This window comes from Scomber japonicus, chromosome 13 (assembly GCF_027409825.1).
Source record: "Scomber japonicus isolate fScoJap1 chromosome 13, fScoJap1.pri, whole genome shotgun sequence".
In the NCBI taxonomy this organism is placed as follows: Eukaryota; Metazoa; Chordata; class Actinopteri; order Scombriformes; family Scombridae; genus Scomber; species Scomber japonicus.
Genome location: NC_070590.1, coordinates 21,168,648 through 21,195,961, shown reverse-complemented (window position 1 = coordinate 21,195,961; position 27,314 = coordinate 21,168,648). Strand labels below are relative to the sequence as shown.

The following is a 27,314-nucleotide window of genomic DNA, read 5'->3' as shown; positions in this document are numbered from 1 at the left end:
GAGATCATCCATCACGCAGTCACACTGTCACCCGTAAATCAGACAGACAGGATGCACACTTTAGGAACCAGGGGACATCTCACAGTTAACAGTGATTTAATGTGGGCCTACATGTATGATACCATTTTTGACATCCCACTAAGAAGCTATTTTTGTTGCTGCTACGTGGCCAGAGTGCTACAACAGGTCAAAATATGACTAACTTAATAGAGAAGAGGGACCTGTGGGATTAGAAATAAACAAGAGTTGTTCTTCTGTTTCCATCAGGCCTTTGCACCATCGTGTATTCAGTTCTACTTGCTTTATACACTTAATGATCATGCAGACTGAAAGAATTTTAATTTCAGGTTTGTGGTCTAACAAACCAAAAAAAAAAGAGTAAAGTCAGTGTCATTACATGTTGACCTTTCATCTGTAAGCAGAGTTAATGCTTTTAAAGGTCATCAGACTGCCATCCTCTTCACAAATACATTATAACATAACCCTAATGCCCATTATACCCTAATGTGGTCATTTTCCATTAGGCTACTTTGCTTACTGTAGGCTGGGGCAACATATGAGACCGTGGAGGCATTTATGGGCCCAGAGCTGGACAGGAAACATGCCAGAGACTGTAGATATTTATTGTTTGTTTGTTGGTGGAGGTGTCAGCTGTTGCAAGGGGGCAAATCATTTCCAGACCTGCAGTGTGACTGATACAGTAAACGTAATGAGTCATAGCTGCTTGGTCCAGCTTTGTATGACATATTAACCCTAACATTCAATTATCCTAAAATTAAAAGATGCTGCATGTTAAGACTTGCTTAATGTGAATTTGAATTATTATGACTGTTTTGTTTTATGTAACATAAGTGCATAACTATGTGATTGTGAATGTTTTTTCCTCCAAAATCAAATAATGTGAAACCTAAAGAATACCACCCATTTGTAAATGACTGATTATATATGACTGATTATATATGAATGAAAAATAGATTTATTTTGATGAGATACTGTGAAGGTAAGAATAAACAGTTGTCCGGCTACACAGTGATACTAAACATCATTTCCAGGATTGAGGAAAGATGTGATATTACAGCATGAACACAAATATGTTACTGACTTTATGATACAGACAAAATATTTGACTATATTTATTATACCATGAAAATCCTACAGAATGATCCCCATGTGAGAAGATATATATAGCTTAACACAGTTTATGACCTTTAACACAAACGAACAAGCCGCAGTTAACATGTCCTGAGTCACATTTAAATTCATGAATCACCAGTTTAACTATATGAAGAGATAAACACAAACCTTATTATTTATATAATTATCACTCTTTATTCTGGTACATTTTATCGAAATTAAAAAAAAACAATCAAGCAGGTAAACAGAAATATCTGTGCGTCACATGTTCAGCAAAATAAGTGTTTCATCAAAAGCTACAGACTATGAAAGCTGTAGACCACAATTGCACATATAAAGGACTTGATTAACCAGATACTTAGTGCAGCAGCTGAAACATTATCCATGCCGACTGTATACACTCTGATCCTTAATGGCAGAACTGACAGTCTGCCAGGAGGATGAAGATTTCCAATCCTCTGATTTTCCCTCTGCGGTTCCTTCATTCATCTCCTGTAATGCCTTTCCTCGCCAAGAGGAAACCACAAACTATTTCAAGCTAAAAAAAACCCCCCAAAAAACACATTTAGAGCAATTTTCCAAAAACTATGCCTGAAGAAACACAAGATTTATTGAATGTGAAAAGTTTGGTGTTGTCTTATCCAGTCTATATTTCTCCCTTAACATCTCTTAATATTTAGGATATCATCAAATAATCAGAAATAGACAAAACATGCAATAAACTGAAATGAAAACCCCCTTCACACAAAGATTACAACACAACAGAAGCTGTCATCTGCATTGGAGATGTTACAAATGCAGTGTGAAACTGCAGAGGAACAGTCGTACTGAAATAGTCAGACCATGGTCAGATATGATCGTTTGAAATGATGGAAATAAGAGTAGCTGTTTTGAACGGTTGAAAGATGATCAGATCCTAGAGCCCCAGGATGATTCCTCCTGTCCAAACTCTATGGCTTTACGTAGTGAATCACAGATGGAGCTTTGGATTTAAAGAGTTGCCAACATATCGAAGATGAACGTATATATATATATATATATATATATATATGTGTGTGTATATGTAAATGCATGTGTGTATATCTATATCTATATATATCTATATATATATATGTAAATGTATGTGTGTATATCTATATATATAAAATGTTCTTTTTACATTAGTCATGTAAACAGTGACAGATGTGTATATTCTGTTCCAATGGGAACAGCTGTTTGCAAAATGCTTATTTTCAATGAGTATGCAAAACTAATTTCAGCAATTTATATCTATTAACCCAAAAATTACATTACAGAACACATTTCAGACTGGAAGCTTTTAACCCTAAAGTGAAAAATAGGCAATTACATGGAGGGGGGGGGGGGGGGGGGGGGTCTGCAACACTTCTAGCAAATGGCAAAATAATACAAATATAGAAAAAATAAATTGCACTTGCACTTAAGAAGCCTCTAAAACTGACAGAGATAAAGCTTTATAAAGTTGTGAATTTGGCCCCTGATAACAAGCCGAGACTGAAGCGGTTGTAACCTTTCCGAATCCAACGCCTCCGACGGGGATACAGGCAAATTCAACAGCTCCTGAATCCCAAACACTCACAAATTACTGACTCATATTAGTGTAAACAAATAAGTGATGCAGAAAACGCACAGATTTAAAAAAAAGAAAAAAAAAAAAAGAAAAAAGAAACTGAAAAGAACTGAAATACTGCAAGTTAAATCTGGCTTTCTGTAGCGAGCATAACTGCTGATCGCCAAAGGCAAGCAGAATGTGGCAAATCCTGTAAGTGTGCTACACATGCTCTATATTTTAATGTTACAGACAAAAATGTTAAACTCAGTCATATATTTTATATGTCCCAGGTCGAAAAAATATCCCTTTACTCCCTTATATTTTACACAAATTGCACCCTGAGATTTAAACATCCTTCAAAAGGTTTAAGATGTGTCCATAACAGTCCACAACCTCATATCGTACATTTTCAATACAAGCCTCTTAAATACAATAATCAATAAACGACTATTGAACTGACCTCTATGTACAAAATGCTGCACTTAAGACTAGAGCGTGGGATCCTACATATACGGTAAGACAGACATAAGCAAACGGTACATCAACCAATCGCACTGTGAAGATCGCACACAGCTAATTTTCTAGCTAATTTCAGCTTGCTGTTAAAAGCTCAACTAACACACAGCTTCTAGTTTACTCAGAGGAGAGAGCTGATTTCAATTTTACCTTTACAGATCCTATGTTTCCTGTATACAACATATTTGACATCATGCTATAATATCATCACTATGTGTGCTGCTGCTGCTGGAGACAGGTGAGTGTGCTGTGGCAGTATATCGTTCTCTCTTCTATGTTATTGCAAAATGTGTAATTGAATCTTTTCTGCTCTCAATAAAAAGTAGGTGACATCCTCACTCAGATAATCTCTGAAATTAATTTATGGCTTCCAAGGACAACACTAAAGCTTGTCCTTACTCCCTATCCTACTATAACAACTGAAAAAGCTGGTGTTTCTCAAAATACATTAAGGATAACACCAACCAGGAGACACTGAGGTCACGGGACATGTTTGCATTTACAGTACGTTTCATTTTACAGCATTGACTACCAATCAGCAAGAGAACACAAACGTATTCAGAGGGAGAATCTTCCTGTGCCCCCTTGTCAAGTCATTTGTTATGGAGGTGTCAGCGGAGACAGAGAAGGAAGGACAAACTCTTCCATCATGTTTCTGAATAAGAGGGGCAGAACTGAATGTCACTTATACAATACAAAACTAGACTGTATGTACTTCATGGCATACAGGGAAATATATTTTGTAAACTTAACTTAAAATCTGAAGAATCGGAGGCTACATGAGAGAATTGGTTTCATCAGTGAGGTTGAAAATGCATAATCAGATTCGAGGAATGACAGAAAGACTGCAACAAGGTTTAACATGAGAATGCACTGAAGGTGTCGGTCAGATGGCGGTTTCAAACAGTGTTTACAGCACCTCGCTCATTTCATCAGCCATTACTGAAATCCATGTGAACAATTTAAGCCCCACAAACACACATGTTGCACCCAATATTTCAACATCTGATGTCTCCTCTGCATTTATCATAACCACTTTAACGGCTATCTTACCCTCTACCTCACCAAAACCCGCTGCCCTATCCGAGTAAAGAAAGGAAATTCATGGTGACTTCTGGGTTCAAATCAGAAGCAAAGTATCAATACACTTATGTCACCGTTCATTTATTTAGCCTTTAGCTTCAGTTGGCCAACCTTGGCTTGTCCCATTTTAGTCTGAAAGTCAATGGGCCTTTCAAAGAAGTTGACTATGGATGGCTCGTTGAGCAGAGACGCCAAAACCTGCTCAAACGAAAAAGACCATTCCACTTCCGTGGAGTCAGGACCTGCATCCTGACTGTTGTGGGAGCTGGAGGTGTCAGAGCTCTCGGGGGTGGCAGACGCTTCTTCGGTAGAGGCCTCCTCCCCCACAGCAGCGGCAGCAGCAGCACCATCAGTGGCAGTGGTAGTGGCAGGCTGTTTGGGCGAGGGCGGGCTGCTCGGCTCCTGCAGCCTCCGCCCCACCTCCTCCATCCTCAGGAGGAGGCTGGTCACATGTGCCACAGCGCGGTACAGGGACTCCTCTTCTGGGTCGCCATGAAAAATGTTATACAGGGTCTTGGAGAACTGGATGAACTGAGACTGAGACAGAGAAGGAAATATATGCATTGTATTTCTTTAGAGTTTTGACATGTCAGGTGGGTAATTTTAACTTGAAATTGTGATGTTAAATCTTACCTGATTAATTCTCGGAAGATCCTTGATGGTTTCCTCCTTCTTAAGTATTTCATTTTGCCATTGTTTCAGGTAGGCCTGCAGGTCCACTTTTCCTCTACCTGTCAATTTCAGACACAAACTGTTCAGAACCATACAAAAGTAAGACAGTGTTTTACAGTTTTTGTTGCACCATGAGGTGTTTACAGTAAATTTGTGTTTAACGCTACCTCTTTCAGGGCTCTTCCTTATCACACCATCTGCCGGTAGATCAAACGCTGAAACACAAAAGCTGCATGTGAACAAACTGTATTGAGAAATGCTTCAAGAACAATCCGTGCATTAAAAGAAATCAGACAATTAAGACAGAATTGAGGGGAAAAGGGAAAAGAGATTTGAGTTTGAAGGGAAGGGAAGGGAAGAAACAGTAAAGAGCTAACCAGCGAGTCTACTGAAGTGAGAAGAGTCTTCAGTCACTGGAAATAAGTGCTGGATTCTTTGTTCCTTTACGTTTAAAGGACTACCTGTGAAAGCTAGAAGATATAGTTTGTGAGTGCACTGAAAGGACAGATGAATAGACAAAGGTGACAGAAAAGCAATGTAGAAGAAATGTTAAAGAATGTGATTAAAAGAAACACGGATGTCCAAATACAAGGAGTGATTTATATTACATAGAGTCTAATTCAGTCCTGCAAGTAACTAGTACCTATGTACAGTATGATCACATCTATATATAAACTCACATTTATATAATATGCTAATAAGTTACTTTTTTGCTACTGATTTTCTGTCTCTTGTCTTTTCCTGCTTCAAATCTACTTCTTTTAGTGGACAAACTCACTGTCAGTGTCAACAAGTTATAACATCAAAGTGAAACAAACCCAGTTAGTGGCTCGTAGGACTTATTTTCAACCCAGTTGCCATTTGTATGGGTCATTCGTATCATATCATTTTGATAAAATAAACTGAACTTAAGATTGGGGCAGCATTTCATTATCTTTAACCACAGTTAAATTCAACAATATTCAATGTAATGAACATTTTTTCTTTTTTTTCCAAACAGTTAATTTCCTCATAAAATACTATTAATACTGTTTATAATTCAAATTTCTCATTCTAATATTTGGCATGTGCTATATTTCTGTACTCTGACTCCCACCGACGCTTGTGTTGTGTGAGTGTGCATGCATGCGTGTGAATTTGCACGCCTGGATTCAACAATTACACTCACAAGCCAGCAGTGTCACTTTACAGTATGTGCCTGATAGCTTTGAGATACACAAGTGGCACAGCCTAAAACTCGCCATGATGTCTGTGCCATGTGCCAAATTATCTGCTGAACCTCACTGATTGTGGTGACCCATCCTCATCTACCAGCCATGCATCAAGTATCCACTGTCCAATGAAATATAAAATGGAGTTTAAAATATTATGTGCTGATGAGAATAAACATTACTGAGCACTTGTTGCCACCCACAGGTTCTCTAACACATTTAGTAACTGTGTGATCTTTAACCTTGTGCAAACAATCAGCCAAATCCAAGATTACGAACGAGCAGCTGTGAGATTTGCTGTGAATATCTGTGGCCTTTTAAGCCACCCTCGCACTAATTTTTGACTTCCACCCAAGAAACAGCATTATGTAATGGGGGGGGGGGGGGGGTTGTCATTTGCTAATCATGCTCATGCTCCATAAATTTTTAATTAGAGCAATCCTAACGCCAGATTTTTAAAAAACCTTCAGTATGTTCATACAACAGCGTATACAGATCATCAGATACAGAGCTTTGACATTTCTATCTTCTGGTAAAAGTTAAGAGAAATATTGAGAAAATTTGCTTCGGACAATCAGTGGTTTTAACAGTTCTGTGCAAACCATGCAGAAGGGCAAAGTATGCATATTTCCCTACAACCACCTGTCACACATAAGACATGTCATGTGATGTCACTGAGTGGTTCCTCCTCCCTGGTTGAGGCTGATGAGTGAAATCAATGAGTTGCTGTGTATTTAGAATTCTCTCAGCTCTAAATAGCACATGATTTCATTTTCCAGATCAATGGAGTGTCTGGCCCAGTTCCAATGTCCACTCTTAGACACACACAGACTTTGATGTGGGCTTCAGTTAAGTAAATGAGGACTCAGGGCTGTCCCGCTATGAAATCAGCTAATGTTTTGAGGGCTTGGAAATGGGTCTCTACCATCATATTTGGATTGTGGCACCAGGATGGGACCTGTCCTTGGTGCTGAAGCAATGTGCACTCTGCGTGAGACATAAAACAAGCTTTGCTGCTTTGCTTTCACTAGCCTGGCACATCACAAATGCTGACTCCTTCAGTACTCATCTGCTGTGAAGTCAGTTGTAATTTGAACAGTTCTTCCTCATCACAGATCCACTTTGTGGAGAAACTAGCTCACTGAAAAATGCCCTTAGAGCTCCTTATAGTAATTGTTGCCATGGCAAAGTTCTTTCACCCTACGTAGACTATTCTTACCCATGCCTTGAGGCTCACAGTGCTAGATCATGCACACAAGAGCCACACATTCAAGGACAGTTTCTGTCCCTGGGCAGTGAGCTCACTCAACAAATGCTGAGTTATGGACTGGATTACTGAAATGACAACTCATACATTTTAAAGCCCTGCAGACCACAGACTGATGTGACTCTAGCTGGCCTTGTGTTTAACATTAGGCTGCTTCTGTATGTCTGCTGCTGTTTTTATTGCTGGCATGTGATAACATTAGGTAGAATTTAGAGACTGTAAATAATCCTGTGTGAAAACATTTGCTGCACTTGAACTTTGAGCCTGCGGGCGTCTATCATCACTTTAGATATGTTGTGAAAGAAATGGGACAGAGACTGAGGCTGAAGATGCACAAACACAAGAGACAGATGCCACTGAGACAACACAATGGGTTAGGGTTGTCATGTGAGAAATGTTCAAGTATTATTTTTGTTATTTAGATTTAGACTTGCTGCTCTTGGCTTTATCAAGTACTCACTCACCTGGTGGCAGGTGCAGCTTGAAGAGGAATTTCAGCTTGTTTGTGAAAGATCCACCGTACAAAGTATCTGCAGGTGAAACAAAATGCAGTTACAGCAGATAGTGAATGTTGAGGTTAACAACTGCATTAGTAAAAGTGGAGAGAAATGAGTGAACTTACCAAGGGCAGAGCAGAACTCTTTGAAGTTGACAAGGCCGTCCTGGTTCTCGTCTATCAGGCGGAAGACCCAGAGGGAGAGGGTGCTCTTGTTGGTGCAGAAAGCCCAGGGGTCCAGCAGGGAGAAGAGCACACTGAACTGTTGGAAACCGAGCTGGTACTGCTCCAAATAGGCCAGGCTGGGGTCATGATGAAGCAGAATTGGACTCTTCATTGTCCAGTAGCAGCAGAGGAAATGCTGCCTCTGAAAAACAATATATACATTTTTCATTTCAAGATATTTGTCCTTTTCTATTATGAAATGTGTTATTTATGTATGATAACAAGGAAGACACTGTATTATATTAGAGTGCACCAAGCACTTAACTCACTTTGAACAAATTATAAAGCTCATCAAGCTGTGAGGCACTAAATCTGACTTCTTGGGACACCACACGAATCTGAAAACACATTTTAAATCAATCCTTAATGCTGCATTTACAATTGAATTTACATGAACCATTTAAATAACTGTTAATGCAACGGTTACTTACAACATTTTGCTTGGTTGTATCCTCCAGTGTCTGGATCACAAACAGTTTGTTTCTTTTTCGTGAGCTCTCAACTTCCTCTGAGCGAATATTTCCATATTTCTAAAAACCAAACAAAATGAACCGAATCAACCACATTACTGTTATCACTGAATGAAACTGACAACTGGAGAACACCACAGTACCTCATAGGCCTCTCGGATTAGTTCGCTGATATCCACATTGAAATTGGATGATTTATCATTATTGCCCAGTGAAGCTTGCTGCACCGTTGGAGGCAATGGGCTGTCTTTGTTTGTCACACTATCAAAGAATCTGAACAGGAAATGGCAACAGAATAAATGTTTACATTCAACTAATGTTAAAATATGTCAGTGACTTTTCAAAATAGTGAAGTGAGTTGTCCTGCCCTAGCTGACACTGACTTGTTGAGGATGGTGACAGCCTCCGCATCGTCATGGCAGCCGATCAGAGCTTCCATGTTGTAGTCTAGCACCGCCAGGCCGAGCTGCAGGATGGCTTTTATGCCGTCGTAGAAAAAGCAGTCCACCACGTTTACCGCACTCTCTATAGGCAGAACACTGATGAAGAGAGTGAGAAACCAAGACAAGGACACAGAGGAGAAGAAACTCAGGTCTGTCATGTGCTCCACCAGCTGCGGGAGGTTTTCTCGAATTAGATCCTCGAACACCGCCTGGTCGACCAAAGCACCTGGAGAAACATTTAAGAGCATTCACATTAAATTTTGTCCACAAATTATCACCAGAAACAGTATTAGAAAAACACGCCCCCCTCACCAATAATTCGGCGGTTGAAGTAATCAGGTAACATCCTCTCACAGACGGCCACTAACAGCCAGAAAGCCTCCTCTTCTTTGGCGTAGAGCAGGAGGACTGAAGTGAGAATGTTCATGGCCTGAACAGGAGAGAAGGACAGACTTTTAAAAATGGAACAAAGAAGAAGCCAATATAAAGGTGCATGTGCATTTAAGCACCAGTGCCTTTTAAAAATATATTTTAAATGATTTAGAGCATTTGTGGCATTTTCTGATCTCCAGGGTTAAAAAAAAAGAAGAAATTCACCTTTTTGAAAATCAGGTCTACTTTTCAGAGTTGCTGCACTCCTTTGTCACAAACTGACCAATCATAGTAAAGGACGCAGGTGCTTAAAACCATCAGGGTTACAAGTGTCTGTACCACAACCATCACCACATCACCTCTTCAACTGCGTGTGTGTATACTTGTATGGCTATCATTGTGAGAGCCAGTCTTATACCTGGCAAGTGAGGACATTTTTGGAAAATGAGGACATTTCACTTTCTGACACACCTTCATAGGGCTGTTTGAGCTTCCCCAATTGGAAAAAAGCAGATTTTTGGGTCAATGGTTAAGGTTAGGGCAAATCTCCAGGAAATGAATGGAAGTCTATGTAATGACCCCAAAAGTGACCATGATCTGATTTTTGTATGTGCCTGTGCCACTACATAAATCACCACTAGAAATATAGAAATAACAAATTATCATGAGACCAAATTGGCCAGACACTTCCTGGTAATTGTATTTGTGTGCATGTTTTTCATATTCATCATACATATTTTTCGGTGATAATAGCACTGTAGCTACAAAATTGGCTAATAGCTGTTCATGCATTTAACCCAGAGCCTCTAATATCCTCTGAGTTGTTAAAAGCAGGCGGGGTACAACAATCCTAAACAAATTAAGAGTACCTGGCAGTAGCCAATTTTTGGGTTCCTGCAGGCATAAGCGGTAAGGACTCTGCGCAGAGCAGAGATTCCTGTGTCACTCTGAAAGGCAGGGTGCTCTGGCAGAGAGCGGTGCAAGTCTCTCTCGATCTCATCTGTAGCCAGAGTGCTTGTGCCCAGAGACTGTTCGACCAGCTCAGTGTAATAGCCAGGGTGAGTGGCCATGTCGTTTACAGCTCCTGCAGAGTCAGATCATCAAAAACAGATGCTGCAGTGAACCCACATCAACCATGTTTCACTTAATTATTCATGTTGAGTGGAGCATTCATGCCAGGCTTCATTAACGAAAGTCTGACCCATCGTATCACTTGCATAAAATAGCATAATTATGTCTGATGTAAACATACCTGAAAAAAGCATCCACAGCTCTCCTCGCAAAGCTTCAGGAACACCTCGAACAATCAAGTCTCGTGTCTTCCTGGTGAAAAACATACTTGTGCCACGTCCGTATTCAGTGAAATGGATGTTCCAAGACTGCTCCTTCATCTTTTCTTTGAGCTGTCAAACACACAGATGACAGCATTTATAAACAGATACATGCTTCCTTGACTTGATCTGACAACCGCAGCTGCAGGTCGTGGTGCATCTCAATTACATATAGGTGATCCAGTCAGATTAACGAAACGCTGATGAAAATAGGAGTATGTTTAATTTCAACTGAACTCTAATATTTACCATTTTGGGGTCGAGGTTCTCAACATCCTGGGGGTGGAAAACAGTCATGAGAGCCTCGGTGCTTACTGCCTTGCTGCTGTCTTTCTGCCCGACCATCAGGGTTACGTCGTCTGGGTTGTCCTCGAAGTGGTTGATGAGCGACTGGCATTCACCTCGAATGGTCTTCGCAATAAAAGATATAATTTCTCATTGTCACTGAATAACCACTGCAAACCAAAGCAACTATAAAACTGTACAAATGAAAACAACACATTACCTCTGATGAAGCAGAGTGCTGAGGGCTGGCACTAATCCCACACCTGCTACGGATTGTGTTGGCAAGGCGCTGGTAGTCGCGCACCTCGGAGAAACGCAGCGCCCTCTTGCCACGCACACACACTGTTAAAGCTCTGCTGCTGGAATCTGGTTTCTCAACATTAACAACCTGGAGAAAGGCAACATTGACAAACCAATTAGTCACTTTTCCTTGTCCTGGTATTTATTACTAAGCAGGGAGTGATACAGATTTTGTTTCGCTTCACCTCTCGCATTGGAATGATGATATGACACTGGCTTCCATCCTGACTGGCAAAACACAGGTAATTCTCAGACAAACAGATCTTGCCAAGGGTGTTAAAATGGCTGAAGGGCACCCACAGGAAGCTCTCGTGCACCTCTAGCAGGTTTTCCTCTTTGGGAAGCCTGAAAAATGTGCGGAACTGTTCACTCTTTGCATGAGCTTCTAGGCCTCTGGGTGGGGGAAGTGAAACAGAAAGAAACATAAACAGAATATGACCAATGAGTTTCATCCTTTTGCAGCCTCCACACTACAACACCACACATGCATTAGATCTCATAGTGCTATAGAGTATTACAAATACACAATATTCCTATAATACAAAGATATATTATGGTATGGACAGGTAGTTTACTTTGTTAGAGGTCACTTTCTAAATTGTCCTGTTGTATTATATATTATAATGTGTTATAATCTTAAATTAAACCATTTAGAAATTCAATTTTCTAATAATGAAGTGTGAAGCTAGCAGATCAAGATCATATCAAATGCTGGGATAGACATAAAAATAGTCAAAATAAATGACAGTAAGCTTACTTTAAAATACCTGGAACTCGTGTTGTTGTGTATGACCTACATGGCACTACATAAAGGTTAAAATAAACACAAATTCTACTTGACTGAAGCTGGGTGGTTTGTTTACTCTTGTCTTCCAGCTGACAGCCAGCGCTAACAGGATCATGTAAAGCTGTGCGGTGTAGCAGACAGACAGTACCTCTTGGTAATTTGCAGGGGGTCGGTGAGTGCTGGCTCTCTTTCGAAGGCCTCTTTATCGAAAAGGCGCTTGATGGAGTAGTCAGCCAGCTGTTCCATGATAACAAACGTTTCATTAAGGTGCAGCAGCATAGAGAAGTAATGATCCTCCCCATTAGCCAAGACGTGGATGCTCTCAGTCAGGATGACATTGGATGTTTTCTGTAGCCTCCAGATCTCATCCCAGGAGATGATTAGTTTCACTGCAAAGTCAAAGTAAATAATGAAGTCAGTGATTAAAGATTGAGCTGTAAGGACATTGATTTTTAATCAATGGATATATCATTACTATTGTGTAATACTGTTTCTCATTTTTCTAACAAGTCCATTTTTCTAAGTCCTTTTGCCTGTGAATTAAAATATATAAGATACCTTGCGGTAACATACTGGTGCCATTACAGAGTTGTTGATCACCACCACCAAATGAAAATGTTCATACTTGGCAGTATCATCTTGAAAATGTCACTCAGTGTCAAATGAACAGGAACTTCAGTGTTATCTGTTATCCACAATGCTTTTCAAGCGTGCCTTCAGAATGTGAGGTCTGCTATGATGGGTTTTTCACAATTATGGGAGCTGTCATTATCAAGAGCTATTTTTTAATGACAAAACATTCAAAGAATTTTCCTTTCAGGTCGTGACAGCCTACTATGATGGATACTTTGAGCTGCAACACCAATTAGTGTTACCAAGACAGATGCCAAGCTCTTGTGAATAAATGGCACAGAAATTGCATACCTTCGGATCCCAGCAGGTATGAATAGAAGCAGAGGAAGTTTGTGCTGAGGTAGAGCCAGCCCTGGCAGGGCACTTTGCCTTTCCAGTAGCTGCATGAGTAATATGTGACTAGCTTTTCCTCCGGCGGCAGCTCAAACCACTTTTCAAACCTCAACAGCGCTTCTCTGAACTTCTCAGGATCATCCTCTAGCACAAGGGATGTCTTCCCTTCCTCAGCGATTAGACCCTAACACATAAAACAGCAACATTATATTTGATGTTGAAGGTGTCAATACAAAAATGCATATATCAGAGTCCCTTATAAAATGATTTGTGTAACTTCTTACTCGTATCTTGCCCTGTACAAAGCTTGTGATGTCTTCACTGGAATCAAAAACAGAGAGCGTCCTCATAATGTTCTGCTGCAGCCATTCCCAGTGTTGAACTATCTCTTCTTTGGTGACACCTGATCAAAATAAAGAGTGAAAAAAAGACAAAAATAATGGCTGAATGTGAGAAGATCATGTTTGTGTGGGGTTTTTCTTTTTAAATATCTGAATAAGAAAAGCGACAGGAGAAACATTATTTAGCTGTTAAATCTCAATTTAACTTTTGGGATTTTGAAATATTGGCTTCATTGTATTTTCTGATTGACGTTTTATTAACTTCAGTAGATTAACAGTGAATGCAATTTCAAGATGTGACATTAACTTCATGAAATTTAGCATTTAGTATTTGTTAAAGCCCATAGCAAGAATGAGGACATCACTACTGAAATGTTTGCTAGAATGAGTTGAAAAAGCAACAACGTACCACATGCTATGGACCAATACACTTGTGAGTCTGGGGTGTGGTGCAGGATGCGGTAAGGAGCGACTTTGGATGTGGAGTCCAGCACAGTATCCAGAGTTCCCACAAGGAGGCCTGTAACATACAGCACATTGATATTTTTATCCAACACTGTGACACATGACCTTTAGCCATGTGACGCCAGCTTTATATATGACTTTCAAAACAGTAAGATGGAAAATTACAACCTTTAATTTACTACTTTTTTAAACTGCTTTAATTACAGCTAAATGTGCACTCAAAGATTTTGGTTTAATGAATAAAATGACATACTTTTATTTACTAATCATAGTGAGCACCAGTAAAGATTCATAACTTAACTTAAGATAATTCAGCTGTTAGTCCGAATATTAAAAGACCTTGCTGTCAATCTGTTGTTTACACTTGGATCACAGACTGCACCTTTATGCCTTACTGGCAGTATGGAGTTGAATGACTCCCCAGGTCCACGTCAGAGCCTCACTACTAAAATTAGCAAAATCTGTTACCTTACCAACTTCTCTCTGACATGCCCTCCATGAATAATTAACAAGGTCTCAGTGAAACCACACTCTCATGCACTGCATCAGTATTATACTGGCCTCCCTGCTGAACGTGGATCTGTACACATGTTGTGCTACTGTGCTGCCCGGGGAGTAAAGGACTCAACTGATCACACACAGTTAGGATAATGTGTTTTGTTCTCATCAGGGCAGAACAACATCACACAGCAGAGGATAGACAACTTAAACACATGAAAGACACTTCAGACATAACAGGCTCTTGTTCTGGAGAGGGCTTCAAGTGCAGCACAATGTACCATCAGGTAGTATTTAACCTCCACTATCATTAAACCAGCCAGGCAGGACATCAGTCCTTTTGTATGCATTGAGAACAACCTTAATTACCATTAATATCTATTCATTACCTTACGGCTGTCACAGTGTGGCTTATGGTCAGAAACTATAGGTCACAATCACTGCTGGTATTATCAGCACTGCTGCTGTTCTGTCTGTTTTCAAAGATCCGTGTCAGTGTGACGGCTGGGATGCAATTAGGTTTACACAACAGGATGTGTCTCAATCAGAGACTCCCTGGGGGTTCAGTTGAAAATCAGGACTTGAGGCTACACTTGATGTTGCAAATTGTAAAAGGAGCAGCAGAATTGAAACATTATTCCTGTGCAATAAAATTAACCTAATCACTCAGTTAACACTTCACAACAAATATACTCAATTCCGTTAAGTTTGGTTATTGTCTCCTAGGGGAGGCAACGACTTAATAAAGTGACTAAAAAACAATTAAAATTCCCTGTAACACATATGTAGAAAAACATATCAGTAATGACTTTAAAATGTCTTAAAAAGCTGTTATAAAAGCTCTACAAAAGATTTGTAACAAGGCTGAAATGATATATGCATAAATCAATTAGTTGATCGAAAGAAACCACAACCATAAATCACTAATCTTTTAAGTAATTTACTAATAGAAAATGCCAAACATTCACTGGTACAATAGCTTCTCAAATGTGATGATTTCCTGCCCTTTAATATTATAAAGTACTGCTATTTGAATAACTTTGGTTTTTGCCCCTGGGTTAAACTAAACAAGCAATGCGGATATTTCACCATGGGAAACTGCAGGCACTTTTAAATAGTGTCAGGATGTTTTAGACCCATCAATAAATTGGAAGTGTGACATTAATAGCAGTTGCAGCCCTGGTCCTGAGTAAGCAGACTAAAATATAAAAAATAATTACATCTCATTCTCATTTCCACAAAGATATGATATAACTCTAAATTACAGCGTGACAACTCAACTGAACATCAACGTCTCCACACAGTCGCTGACACATTTACTATTCAGGGAGCAGTGTCTGACATTGCAGTGACTTTACAAATGCGAAGGTTATCTCTATTATTTCTTGCTCCAGGGAGAGAGCGGTGCAGATATTCACATACTGACACAACTGACCCAGGGCACAGTAAAAATGTACTGTAGATGCTCACAGAGAGGTGACACATCCTTTTACAGATGGTCTGGTAAACCAAGTATGTTTTATTTAAACAGTAGCTGAAACACAATGCATGATTTTGAGTTTGAGTAAATCTGACACAACAAAAGCTTGAAGTTTTAAGGCTTATATACATCCTGTAGCATAACTACAAGGCACACAGCTGTAAAATCAGCAGGATATTAAATGACCTATAACAGTGCTATGACATACAGTCAACAAAGTAAATAAGCAAATACATGGACTAGTACACTTAAAGGGAGCTTCCCTCTAACATACTGCTGTGTCAACATGACAAACCAGCTGAGTGAAGCTAACTAACGGCCACTTGTACCTGTTGCAATGAGGGTATTTTTTCAGTAGAGGAGGGGGCTTTACAGCAGCACCCGCCCTATACATGGCAGACAGCACGTCAGATAAGCTAATGTATGGCAAGTTAACCCATTCATGGTAAGTTTGTTTTAAAGGGGTATCGTGGCGTCGCAGCAGCTGCCCTGAAGCACACGAGGAGGTGAAAACATTGAGGCTAATGTTACCTGTCAGACCGCCTCCACCTTCTCCGTAGCCTCGTCTCCTCTGCAGTACGAAGTACTCATTATCCTTCTCGGTGACCCACAGTTTGAAGGCGTTCTTCAACAGGATCTCATCAGGTTTGAGCCACATGTTTTTAAACGTTAAGGAGTTATCTCCCAAATCCACCTGACATGTCACGGTTACCTCTGTGGTGGCCCGACATCAAACCTGTGGACGTTTGTTTGTGTCCGGATCCCTCCCTTCCCACGTCGACAAGAACTGCTGCCAGCGCTGCAAGGCATGCTGGGATTGTAGTTTCTAAGGAGAGGGCGGCACCAGGAGACCAAACATTATGAATGAAATTCAAACAGTTGCCCCCCTTCTTCATTACATTTGACTACATTTCAGCAAATCCACAGTGAATTGAATATATTTCAATAACACTATAACATTACATAAACATATTTCAGCAGGTCTTTTAGTTCAGTTGACAACAAAATTTGAGTCTGAGCCTATTAGGCAATTCAGATTTTATTTTTAAAAATGCTTTCAATTAACTTGTAGCCTATTTTCTTTTTCTTTTTTTTATAATCCCAAACCCTTCCATATCCATAATTTTCTTACATAAGAATAATTTTAATTAGCGAAGATTTTGTTCAGAAAGCACTACAAAAGTAATCAACAGAATTGTAGTCCTGCATATAGTGGATCACAATTACAAGTAAAGTGTGACTTGTAGTCCTCTATATCCAGGACTACGATTCCCTTGATGTTTATCCACACAAGTTAAGCTGATTGACAATGTTCTGCATTAAGGCTAATGAAGTGATGTTCTCTCAGCTCTTTATACTGCTGCATTCATTTACTCTGTTGCTATGCATGTGAATCTCTTCTTCCTCTCTAATCCTACAATTGGGACCCATTTTGTCTTCATGGTGTAGTTAATTTTTTTATTTTAATTTCTAAACATGTACCTGTTGTCTAAATAGCATTCCGTAATGTTCATACTGTTATAGCCTACCTAACATACCAATTATTTTAATTAGCCTAGATACAAAGTAATGACTGAGGAGAGCATGATCTTATCTGCAGTGTCTCTATTGCACCACTGTCCATATCTAAATAACTGTATTTATCACTGTGTAAAAGCTGTCTATATATGGCACTGTCTAAAGGCTTAAGGACCCATTAAACATCATTTTAGAAACTGCTTTAAGAGGTGAAATACACACTTGCCTATTTCAGCTCACTGACACATTAATGATTTGAGTAACATAGAGTGAAAAATGGGGATCTGCCACCGCTTCTTGGAGAAAGTTACATGTTTTCATTTCACTATAAGTATTCATTCTGATCAGTGATGATTCGCAAAGGAAATATGTCGCCTGATCTAGAAATGTAAACGGTAAAAATGGCACTAAAAATGGCACCCATTATGAAAAGTCTCATGGTAGCAAAAGTACTTTTATTACTGTAAAAAAAACCAAAAAAAAAAACAAAGCATGTTATATAAAACCTGGCTGCAGTGAACATGACTTTTGGACGAACTCCATGCAGCTGCAAGAGAGGCTTTCAGAGAGACGCTAGTCTAGTTCCAAAATGATGAACAGACCCATTTGTAAAATGTATACTGCTGGGGGTATGTGCTTCATTAAAGGAATAAAAAGATTGACTGATTCACTTGCCAGGAAGTTGCAGCAATGATTTTTTGAAGAGGTCAGCAGTATGAATAACGGCAAATCCCCTTCTACCATCTAATATGAACAGTGTGAGCACAGTTAAAGCTGTTAACTGCAAAAGTGATTTGACTTGGTGAATTAAATGAACTGCAGAAACATGTTGATGATCCAATGAAGTATTAAGAGAAACATACTGTACAAGTATGTGGATAACCAGATATTACACCCATGTGTAACTGACATTACATAACTGCTTTGGAGTGTACAGGACTTTTTATGACTCTGTGGTTGCTTTTGCCATCTTTTACGCTGTGGTCTGCTGGAGAGGGGGCAGCACGGACTGGGACAGGAAGAGACTCAACAAACTGATCAGGAGAGTGAGCTCTGTTCTGGACTGTCTGCAGGACTCCATAGAGGAGGTGGGTGAGAGGAGGGTGTTAGTAAAGCTGACATCCATCATGTACAACACCTCTTACCCCCTGCATGACACTGTGGGGTCCCTGAGTATCTCCTTCAGCAGCAGACTGTTCCACCCACGGTCTTTCATTCCAACTGCTGTCAGACTCTACAACACTTGCACAACCTGAACAGTTTCTTTTCTCAATTACCACCACTACTCACCATATATTTATATTTATATCTGTATTTATATTTTTTCACATCCCAAACTGTTTATCATGTGCAATATTATTTATATTCTGGTCACTTTACTTTTAGTACTTGTTTTACTTTCGGTACTCATTTAGCACTCATTTGTTATTGTATATGTTTAAGGGTTTCTGTTTGTTGTGGGTGCCCATTTACATTTTCTGTAGTGTGTATTATACATCTTTTTGCTTCTGTTTGCTGCTGTGACTTTCCCAGTTGTGGGATTAATAAAGTACAATCTAATCTAATTCAATCTAATCTAATTCACTCATCTTGGATGGCTTTCCACAAATCTTTGGAAACTGTAGGGGTTTGCTCTCATTTAGCCCCAAGTGTGATACATGAGGTTGCCACTGATGTTTGGGTAATACAGCCTGGCTCACAGTCGGATTTCCAAATCATTATAAGGTGTGAGGTGGAGGCCCTGCTCAGACCAGTCAAGTTATTTAACACAGAAAACTATTTCTTTATGGACGTCACTTTGTGCAAAGAGAGGGCTACACCCAAATTTTAATCTTAATTGGAACAAAGGGTCAAGCAAAAATCAGGAAAAAAGCAGCCTCATACACAATATGTGGAAGTTTGAACATAAGAAAGTTCAAATAAGCCCCTTCCTCACTGAGGAGGTTGGTTTGTAGTAACTTGATTTGGACACCTGAGGTCCTCTTTGAGCTGTTGGACCCGCTTTGATTATTTTGCAATGGAAAGGTAAAGTCAGCTTGTCATTTCCCCTACTGGCACCTCAAACTTTTAAGAATAAAACACTTAAAGATATGTAAAGATAACATATGCCAAATCAAGTGTGATGGAATTTAAACAACATAACAAACTAAAACAAACCTTTTCATTGTTTTCATCATTAGATTGATAGTAAAGTTTATGTTGAAGTACCTTTTGTTCATGGATTTATGAGTGCTTCAACCTTCAACAACAATCCCTCAAATGTGGTTATCACACTTGTGACAAAGATATGTAAAGGAGGCAATGCAGTTTAACAATACTTTATTGTATAAAATTATATCAGTGCACTGAAACAGTAAACTTCCCTGAGCATTTAGTAATTACAAATAACTATAAGTAAAAACACATATATATTAAACTTGAATTAAGAAAAAGGATCAAATATACATAAAATTATGCCTTTTCATTACATCATGTTGTTGTTATAACTGTTGTGTTCATGATGTGGGCAAAGTATAACAGAAAAAAATGCACAAATACACAGAATATGCCTTTTGTAATACATATATTTGAGGTTCAAAGCCCCTGAGGTGTTCCGTCATGCAGAGTTTGAACATCAGTGATTCCATGGCAACAGAGCAAACTCTGCTGATGAAGGCCATGAGATATGGTTGAATACATTGTGCCCCCCACTAACAAGAAATTTAAAATATAAATAGTAGAATGATTTCAGCACTGCAAAAAGGGGGACTTTGTCTAATCAGCAGCTTTTGATAATCCTATTTCACACCTGATATTTTGACTTGACATAGCAAGAAAATCACGTGTCACTAATAACAGTGTATAGATAAGTCACTGAAATGTTTCTATCTTTATCTATTAATCTAATCTATTTCTATAGGCTATCTATCAAATTTCACACTGTCACGCCTGCTTATGAAGCCATAGCACAGAGGTGAATAATACACACATTCACTGACACTGACATTAATATGTAATGTGTTTTATTACATTATAATATAATTATTATATAATTACTGATAGAGTGGCGTCTGTGTAAAAAAACACAATTTAGAATAACTTGACTTGAAAGAGTTAGTAGGTTACTTTGTTTGACTACAAATTGACTACAAAAGACTACAGCGCGCGTTAACGCGTCGATGACGTCAGACAAACCCGACTCTCTGCACTGGCAACAGCGGGCATTTTGAAAGAGGGATTTCCTGTTTACATGAGGTCAGACCAGACTGAGATATCTGTCATAGTAGAAATATACGCGTTTTACGTTATTTCTCTTTGTGCATCCTGTGGTGTTCAAAGCAAAGAGTGACGCAATCAAAAAGCACCGGCGTTACGAACATTAGCCAGCGGTAGCTATGCTAGTGCCGTAGCTACTCTGAAAAACAAACAAAACAAGACTAATATTCAAGTTTTCCATTATAACCTAGCTAAATAAGTATTCTATTGTATTTATCCAGGTACCGACGTATGCGGAAATATTGCTAATAGTGACTAGAAGACATTAGTTGGCCCACAAGCTAACATGACAGCAGTGACCAACTTTAACTAAGTTACCGGGCTGCTAGTTGAAGTAAAAGTCCACGAATCCACAATGGATAACTCGTCTTGCTCTTCGGTGGCTACTGGTCCTCCTCAGGCGTCTTTCCTTCAGAGGACGCTGCAACACTTGTCCTCCACACAGTGCCTGAAGCTGAGAGCAGAGGACGCTCCTCCTGTCGCTGTAGTCGCTCTTCAGAGGTACTTAAGTGAGCCAGTTGTGGGTGAGCAACCCGACAGCTACAGCTACGATGTGACGGTCACCGACGGAGTCTGGAGAGCCAAATGCTTTGTTCACTCAAGTTTAAATCACCTGGTGCACACAAACACCCTGAGGACCGGGACTGACATCAGCATCACGCAGTGCTCTTATGTTTACAATGAGAAGAGACTGGGCCACGGTTACATGCGCATTGAGAAGCTAAACTGTGGTGCAGGGAGGTCTGAAGTCCTGCCCCGGGTGAAGGATGTGAGTGCACTGCCCTTGCTGGTGAAGCAGGGCATGGAGAGGAGCGTGGTGCTGCAGAGTGATGTGCCTCTTCAGGTGAGCCGCAAACATTACCTGTCTCTGTGGAACAACGACGATCCAGAGGGAGACATATGGACCTCAGGATCCCCCTCATCCGTCACAGTGCTGGACGGTGAGATGCTGCACTCTGTCTCACACTGATCTGTTCACATCACTGAGGTGGGGGTGTTGTTATGACCCTGTACCATTTGACACATTACCATATTTTAGGATGGCAGTAATCAGAATAGACAGAAACGACAACTCATTGCATTTAAAGCCAACTTTCAGCTTATACAAGTAACATGTTGGAACTTGAAGCCTCCAGTGTACATGCAAGTGGGAGACATTTTCTTCCCAACAGTTTAAAATCTACAAGTCTACAGTCTACAATGAAATATATTTGCATACTCAGATACTCAGAAGTAGTTAATGTAATTTTAAGGATTTTAACAACATAATGAAACTTTTTAAGACACTTTGTTTAAAGTAGAGTATTTGATACACATCTTAAAATATGTCAGGAGGGGATATTTAATTGTTTGGCTATGATGCAAGGCTGCACCATACAATTATTTACAGTATCATTGATGCATCTCCTAGGCAACAAAGTGTAAGAAAATAGTTGGGTTTTTTTTAATGCCCATCATAGTTTCTCAGAACCCAAGAAGTCCTTTAAATCATCTTGTTTTATACTAAACATACACAAATATGTTACATTTGTAATAGTATAAAAGAAGCTGTGAGTAGAGAATGTGTTATTTGTTTAATAGTGACTTAAATAATTGTTTAATGATCAGAATCGTCTTTACATTTTCTCTTGATTGATTACTTGATTAATCATTTAAGCACAATCATGACAATCAAGCAGACAGAGGCAGTGTTGTTCACTCAGCTAAAACAATCTAATGTAATAAGAAATCATTTGAACACATTCAGGTTTTAAGACCTGGAAATGACATTTATTAAATGTGCATTTCAAGTTATCAAATTTATCCCACTCAAAGATAATATGTTAACATACTCTCTCTTCACAATGGACTAGTAGCATAATTTAAAGTATATACTGAATACAGTAGGAATGCAGTTGTTGACTAAAATATGTACACTGAAATTTGCACGCTGTCCATTCCCACTAATGCTCTTGTGTGAAAAATATTTATTTATTTTAAAGTTTGGCTACTGGATTAATGATAAAATCCTGATGATGTGTTTGCCACAATGTTTTTCCAACAGTGTCCAAGATCACTCCTCTTAGTAGTCTGGAGCCATCCTTTAGAAACGCAATGAGATCTTCCCCTCTTCCTCTCCTTGTGAAGATAATACACAAATCCAGATTACGATATTATGGGAAATTTGGACTCAAAATTGATTACCCCTACCAGGTAAGTTTAAAAGAACCAAGAGTTTTCAGCTTCAGCAACATATTTCTTACTAATACTCTGCTGTTGTGTTGTGACACAGTTTTTCACCTCATGTGTTGCCTTATTTCAGGCGTACTTTGAAGTCGCTGATCAAAGCGGTACAATGTCCCTCGTGCTTTGGAACGAACTTTGTCCAGAGTTTTACCAGAGACTGAATGTTGGCACAGTGTTGTACCTCCAAAATTACGCCCTGAAACAGAGTTATTCACACCGCTCACGCCCGCAAATGGACCATTACAAGCTGAGGAGCTTTAACTCTGTAGGTATGTACCTGTACACCACTACTGCCCACAGTGTCGCATTTTGAAGTTTTGTGCCAGAGTTTAGTGTGAACAGCATTTTTCTTCTCTCTGAAACTTACATGTTGCACAAATGTTGTGATATGGGGCATAACATGGTCACTGTTTTCTTGTCCAAACATCACATATTCAAATTGTAAATCAAACTAACTACAACTACTACAATGTTTTTTTCAGATGCAAGATTTAGGGGTTCTGTAGTTTGTACATGCAATAAAAATGAAATGTAAAGTCCTTTTTAAAAGTAATTATAATTTTCCCAGAAATCTGCCTGAACCGACACAACCCAGTGTCAGTCATCACTGTAGTCTCACCGAAGAGTGTACTGCCGCAGTGGAGATTACCTGAGCTTTCCTACCAGTTCACCAAGAGGTAATGATTTGACATTATTTTGTATTTCTTATACCACAATACCACATACACTGTCCATCCATCTTTATCTTGTTATTAATTTGTGCCTGCTGTGCTGTTTCTTTTTTACTGTTTTGGTTCATACAAATACAGCATCTGCTTGCTGATCATGTGCTACTATGAGTTCAGTTTTGTTCATTTTGACAAATAAAAATAAAATCTGGCTTTCCTTCATGTAATATGTGTATTGCAGGTCAGAGTTGGACAAATTAGCCAACAATGTTGCATGTGACATCATTGGTTTGGTATTATTTGTTGGTCGTGTTGAACGACTAAAGAGTAAAAGCGACAAGGGTAAGAAATGTTCATATTTGATCTATAAAGTGGAAATTATTTATAAACCAAAGTAAAGCTACTGTATTTGCTCATTTTAATTTGAGTGGAGTTAAAACTGATGAGCCTTTGTTTCAGGTCCAGAGAAGTTCTGGACGTACCGCTGGGTCCACGCTGTGGACGGATCCACTGAGCAACCTTTTATCCTGGAGGTGTTTTCTTCTTCTCAGCCTGAAATCTTCAGTCATATTTGCCCCAGTAAGTCAACTGTGGCTCATATCTGACATCTTTGCTGCCACACTGGTTGTAAGCTTTTCAGTTTGTGTAATATATCGCCATCTCTTCCTCAGTGACCTACCTGGTGTGCACTCACATGAGGGTGTGTCAGGTGGAAGGCTCATCACCCTACCTCACAAGCAGCTGTGAGACAGAGATGTTCATCACAGGTTAGCATACTAACAATAACACTCTGATCATGTATATACTGTAAACATGGTGTGGCAGTACTAGTCAGTGTTTGTTGTCTGTCTGCACAACAGGGTATCACAAAGGTCAGCCATATGTGAAGGACCCTACAGTGAAGAGCTTCATCCAGTGGACCAAGACTCTGAAGGACAACATCATCCTCCAGAGGACCACTATTGGTGGCCATTATTGTTATCCTCATGCTCCGAAGACATTCACCCAGTCAATGATAAACGCCTCAGGTGAGGGAAAAGCACAGAATCGCTTCACTGCTGTTTTTATTTAAACATTTAGTAGGTTTTTTTTATTACATATTCATGTTTTTTGGTATTTAAATATACCACAAATTCATTGTGAATTGAATTTGAATTGAATTGAATTGAATGCCAGAAAAATGCCATTTTTTATAATTACGAGGTATGAAACGATGAACTCTGCTTCAGCACTGAGCTGTAATGAGATACAGTCAGTTTTTTCATGGGTGGCAGGAATAAAAAAAAAAATCTGGGTCAGCATTCTCCTGCAGCTCCACCACAAGACACAGATGGTGGACTTGAAATGTGGTGTATCATCCAAATAAAACATTTGTACTGAACACCTTCTCAGTCTGTATCCTTGTGCACATACAGCTGTTGGGGCTGAATCTTTTGCTTGAATTTTTAAAGCTATACACAAGAAAAGACAACTTATATAGACGGAAATAATTGTGCCCCCCACAGTAAACATGATTATGTTTTATTGTTAGTATAAACTTTTTAAACATTTTAAAATCTTCATTCTCCATCTTCAGGACAAGCTCCTCTGGTTTCTGCAGCTGACTTGAAGAGAGAGTTGGAGACCCTTCAATACAGGGAACATAAAAAACTTGCAATTCAAGGACAGATCACAGCAGTGCGATATATGAACAGCCCAAAGAGCACAGAGTCCCAAGGCCCAGAGGGGAAACGGGTAATAGACATTATTTAAGTCTCTTCTCATTAACATTGATCATCAACACTGTTAAACAAATTAACTGGTTTCCTGCAGGTACCAGATGTTTCTACTGATGCGTGTGAACAAGCTGTGCTAGACACACACAACAATCCCACCACTGCTGAGGCCAGTGTAATATCTCCATCTTCTGAGGACATCTCAGCAAACAGAAGGAAAAGAAGAATGAGGTATGATTTACACTTGGAGTGCTAGTAGGAGTACATTTAATCAAGTTTAAAGCCCACATTCAATTTATTGAATGGAATGTAACATCAGTGTGTTTTTCAGAAAAGCCCAGCAGTCCTCCTCGAGTCATGGTAGTACGCCACCAAAAAGGTACTGAGGATTCAGCAGATGGTGTTGATCAGTAAACCACTTCAACCATTCTGAGCTCATTTGTCTCTGCTCCTGCAGGAGGTCTGGACATGAAAATACAGAGGGAGGTCGAGGGCAGGAAGAAGAACAGCAGGACTCAGAATCAGAGGCAGTGCAGGATGTTGAATATGGCTTAAAACCACAAAATCAAGGTGCGTTACTGGAGCTACAGTTTTACTCTGTGTTCCTCCTGTCATGTGATTTAATATCAGACTTTGATTTTACATGCGTCATGGTTCGTTTCCACCAGACTCTGACGTATTATCCTGGGAAAGCAGCAGCTGGCTGAAGCAACAACAAGAAATGTCTGAGCATTTGTGTCGAGGCAGTCTGTACCAGGACAGCATCTCTCGAAGGTTCACGGTTGATGAAAAGAATGTACTCCTGCAGTGGAGTAACCTTCAGGCCTTGCGGTGGACACCAGAGCAAAGTGCTGACCCCACCCCACCCGTGGGTTGTCCAGGCTACTACCTGATAACAATATTAGGTAAAGTGTGTTTGATGTTCCTGTCATTTAATGTATTTTTAGCCTCTTTTGTCCAACACGTGTAAGAACATCCTTTTATTTCCTACATAATACTGTAGATTATTCAGAAGACATAGGCCTCGGCTTTCTATTTTACTAATTGCTTCCTCAGTTGGACAAAAACTGCTGTCTAATTAAATTAGTCTCAAATTAGCGTGGACCTAGATAACTGACCTTCTGTGAATTTATTCGATTACCTTTAACATCATCAATGAGTCTTCAATTATTTTTTTCTCTGCCAAGTGACTCAGATCTGAACAAACCAAATCAGATCTGGGCCATGCATGTGTGCTCCTAGATTTCCTAGAATTATATGTGGCCCTGGAATTCATGTAATTCTGCTTTTTTTGAGAATCTTTTATTCTCTGACTTCTGTTCCGTTTTCAACCAATGTATTTAGCTTTCAAGCTCTCGTTTTAGATTCTGTTTGTCTGTTGGGTCATAAATGACCGTTCCAGCTATCTAGTGAGCATGTAGTGTCACGTAGGGTCATCTTTAGAGCTTGCCTTCACCTACAAACGGTGATGTCGCCTATTAAAATCAATTGTTACAATTTTTTTTAAAAATCTTTTTGACAGGCATAAACAAGCAGATAGCCGTTGATGCTGCATATTTTCCTGTTGTGCGCTCCAACGAGCCCAGGGCTGTAGGTCTTCCTCAGCATCCCCACGGCAACACGATGCTGTCCTGCCTGTCGTCAGGATTCCTCTGCCCTCTCAGTGACGCGGCCAACCACAATGACGTAACACTTCCTGAGCCAGGTAACCACCACACTTTCATCATTAACAGGTGTAATCATATGTAGCATCAGTGTGACCAGTGGCGCTACGTCAAATATCTGTCTTGCAGAGGAGATTTTGGTGACTGCCAGTGAGCTGGAGGATACACATGTGGTGTGCATCTTGGACCTTTGTCACCTGGGTGGAGATAAGGTGGAAGTCCTGATCAACAAGGTGTACAGAGTGACGGAGGTTTCCATTAACTAGGTTTTAGAAAAACATGGTCAGCTCTGTGAGAGTATCTTGTAATTATGTTCAGCAGGCATTAATTATGTTCATTATTAAAATTCAAATTAT

At 39.6% G+C, this 27,314-nt stretch overlaps 2 protein-coding genes across 2 annotated transcripts; one reads left to right on the top strand and one right to left on the bottom strand.

The window, feature by feature from the left end:
- Nucleotides 1-2,832: 2,832 nt before the first annotated feature.
- Nucleotides 2,833-16,661, bottom strand: tbc1d8b (TBC1 domain family member 8B). Its single transcript, XM_053331277.1, has 20 exons — nucleotides 16,444-16,661; nucleotides 13,879-13,989; nucleotides 13,413-13,531; nucleotides 13,087-13,312; nucleotides 12,311-12,551; nucleotides 11,561-11,768; nucleotides 11,296-11,463; nucleotides 11,040-11,201; nucleotides 10,712-10,862; nucleotides 10,329-10,543; nucleotides 9,400-9,517; nucleotides 9,028-9,313; nucleotides 8,788-8,917; nucleotides 8,606-8,704; nucleotides 8,444-8,512; nucleotides 8,076-8,316; nucleotides 7,918-7,983; nucleotides 5,143-5,190; nucleotides 4,937-5,034; nucleotides 2,833-4,840 (listed from the first exon to the last, which is right to left on the bottom strand). Exons 1-20 carry the CDS (start codon nucleotides 16,568-16,570, stop codon nucleotides 4,385-4,387), a joined length of 3,339 nt encoding a protein of 1,112 aa, XP_053187252.1. The 5' UTR covers nucleotides 16,571-16,661; the 3' UTR covers nucleotides 2,833-4,384.
- A 4,379-nt stretch (nucleotides 16,662-21,040) lies between these two features.
- radx (RPA1 related single stranded DNA binding protein) lies at nucleotides 21,041-27,314 on the top strand. Its single transcript, XM_053331661.1, has 15 exons — nucleotides 21,041-21,626; nucleotides 22,730-22,878; nucleotides 22,988-23,180; nucleotides 23,480-23,588; nucleotides 23,821-23,921; nucleotides 24,039-24,158; nucleotides 24,251-24,346; nucleotides 24,440-24,607; nucleotides 25,156-25,313; nucleotides 25,392-25,525; nucleotides 25,626-25,673; nucleotides 25,752-25,864; nucleotides 25,963-26,199; nucleotides 26,817-26,999; nucleotides 27,088-27,314. The coding sequence occupies exons 1-15, from the start codon at nucleotides 21,041-21,043 to the stop codon at nucleotides 27,222-27,224; spliced, it is 2,532 nt and encodes an 843-aa protein (XP_053187636.1). The 3' UTR covers nucleotides 27,225-27,314.

Bases quoted from the DNA above. Each gene is read 5' to 3' on its own strand.
- tbc1d8b (XM_053331277.1), bottom strand. From the start codon at position 16,570: ATGTGGCTCAAACCTGATGAGATCCTGTTGAAGAACGCCTTCAAACTG. The intron at 11,769-12,310 runs GTACTGTCTGTC...TCCCCCACCCAG, and splicing joins CCCCTGCAAATTACCAAGAG to AGGCCTAGAAGCTCATGCAA. The intron at 8,317-8,443 runs GTGAGTTAAGTG...ATTGTTTTTCAG, and splicing joins AGCTTTATAATTTGTTCAAA to AGGCAGCATTTCCTCTGCTG.
- radx (XM_053331661.1), top strand. From the start codon at position 21,041: ATGGATAACTCGTCTTGCTCTTCGGTGGCTACTGGTCCTCCTCAGGCG. The intron at 23,922-24,038 runs GTAAGAAATGTT...CCTTTGTTTCAG, and splicing joins AAAGAGTAAAAGCGACAAGG to GTCCAGAGAAGTTCTGGACG. The intron at 26,200-26,816 runs GTAAAGTGTGTT...TCTTTTTGACAG, and splicing joins CTACCTGATAACAATATTAG to GCATAAACAAGCAGATAGCC.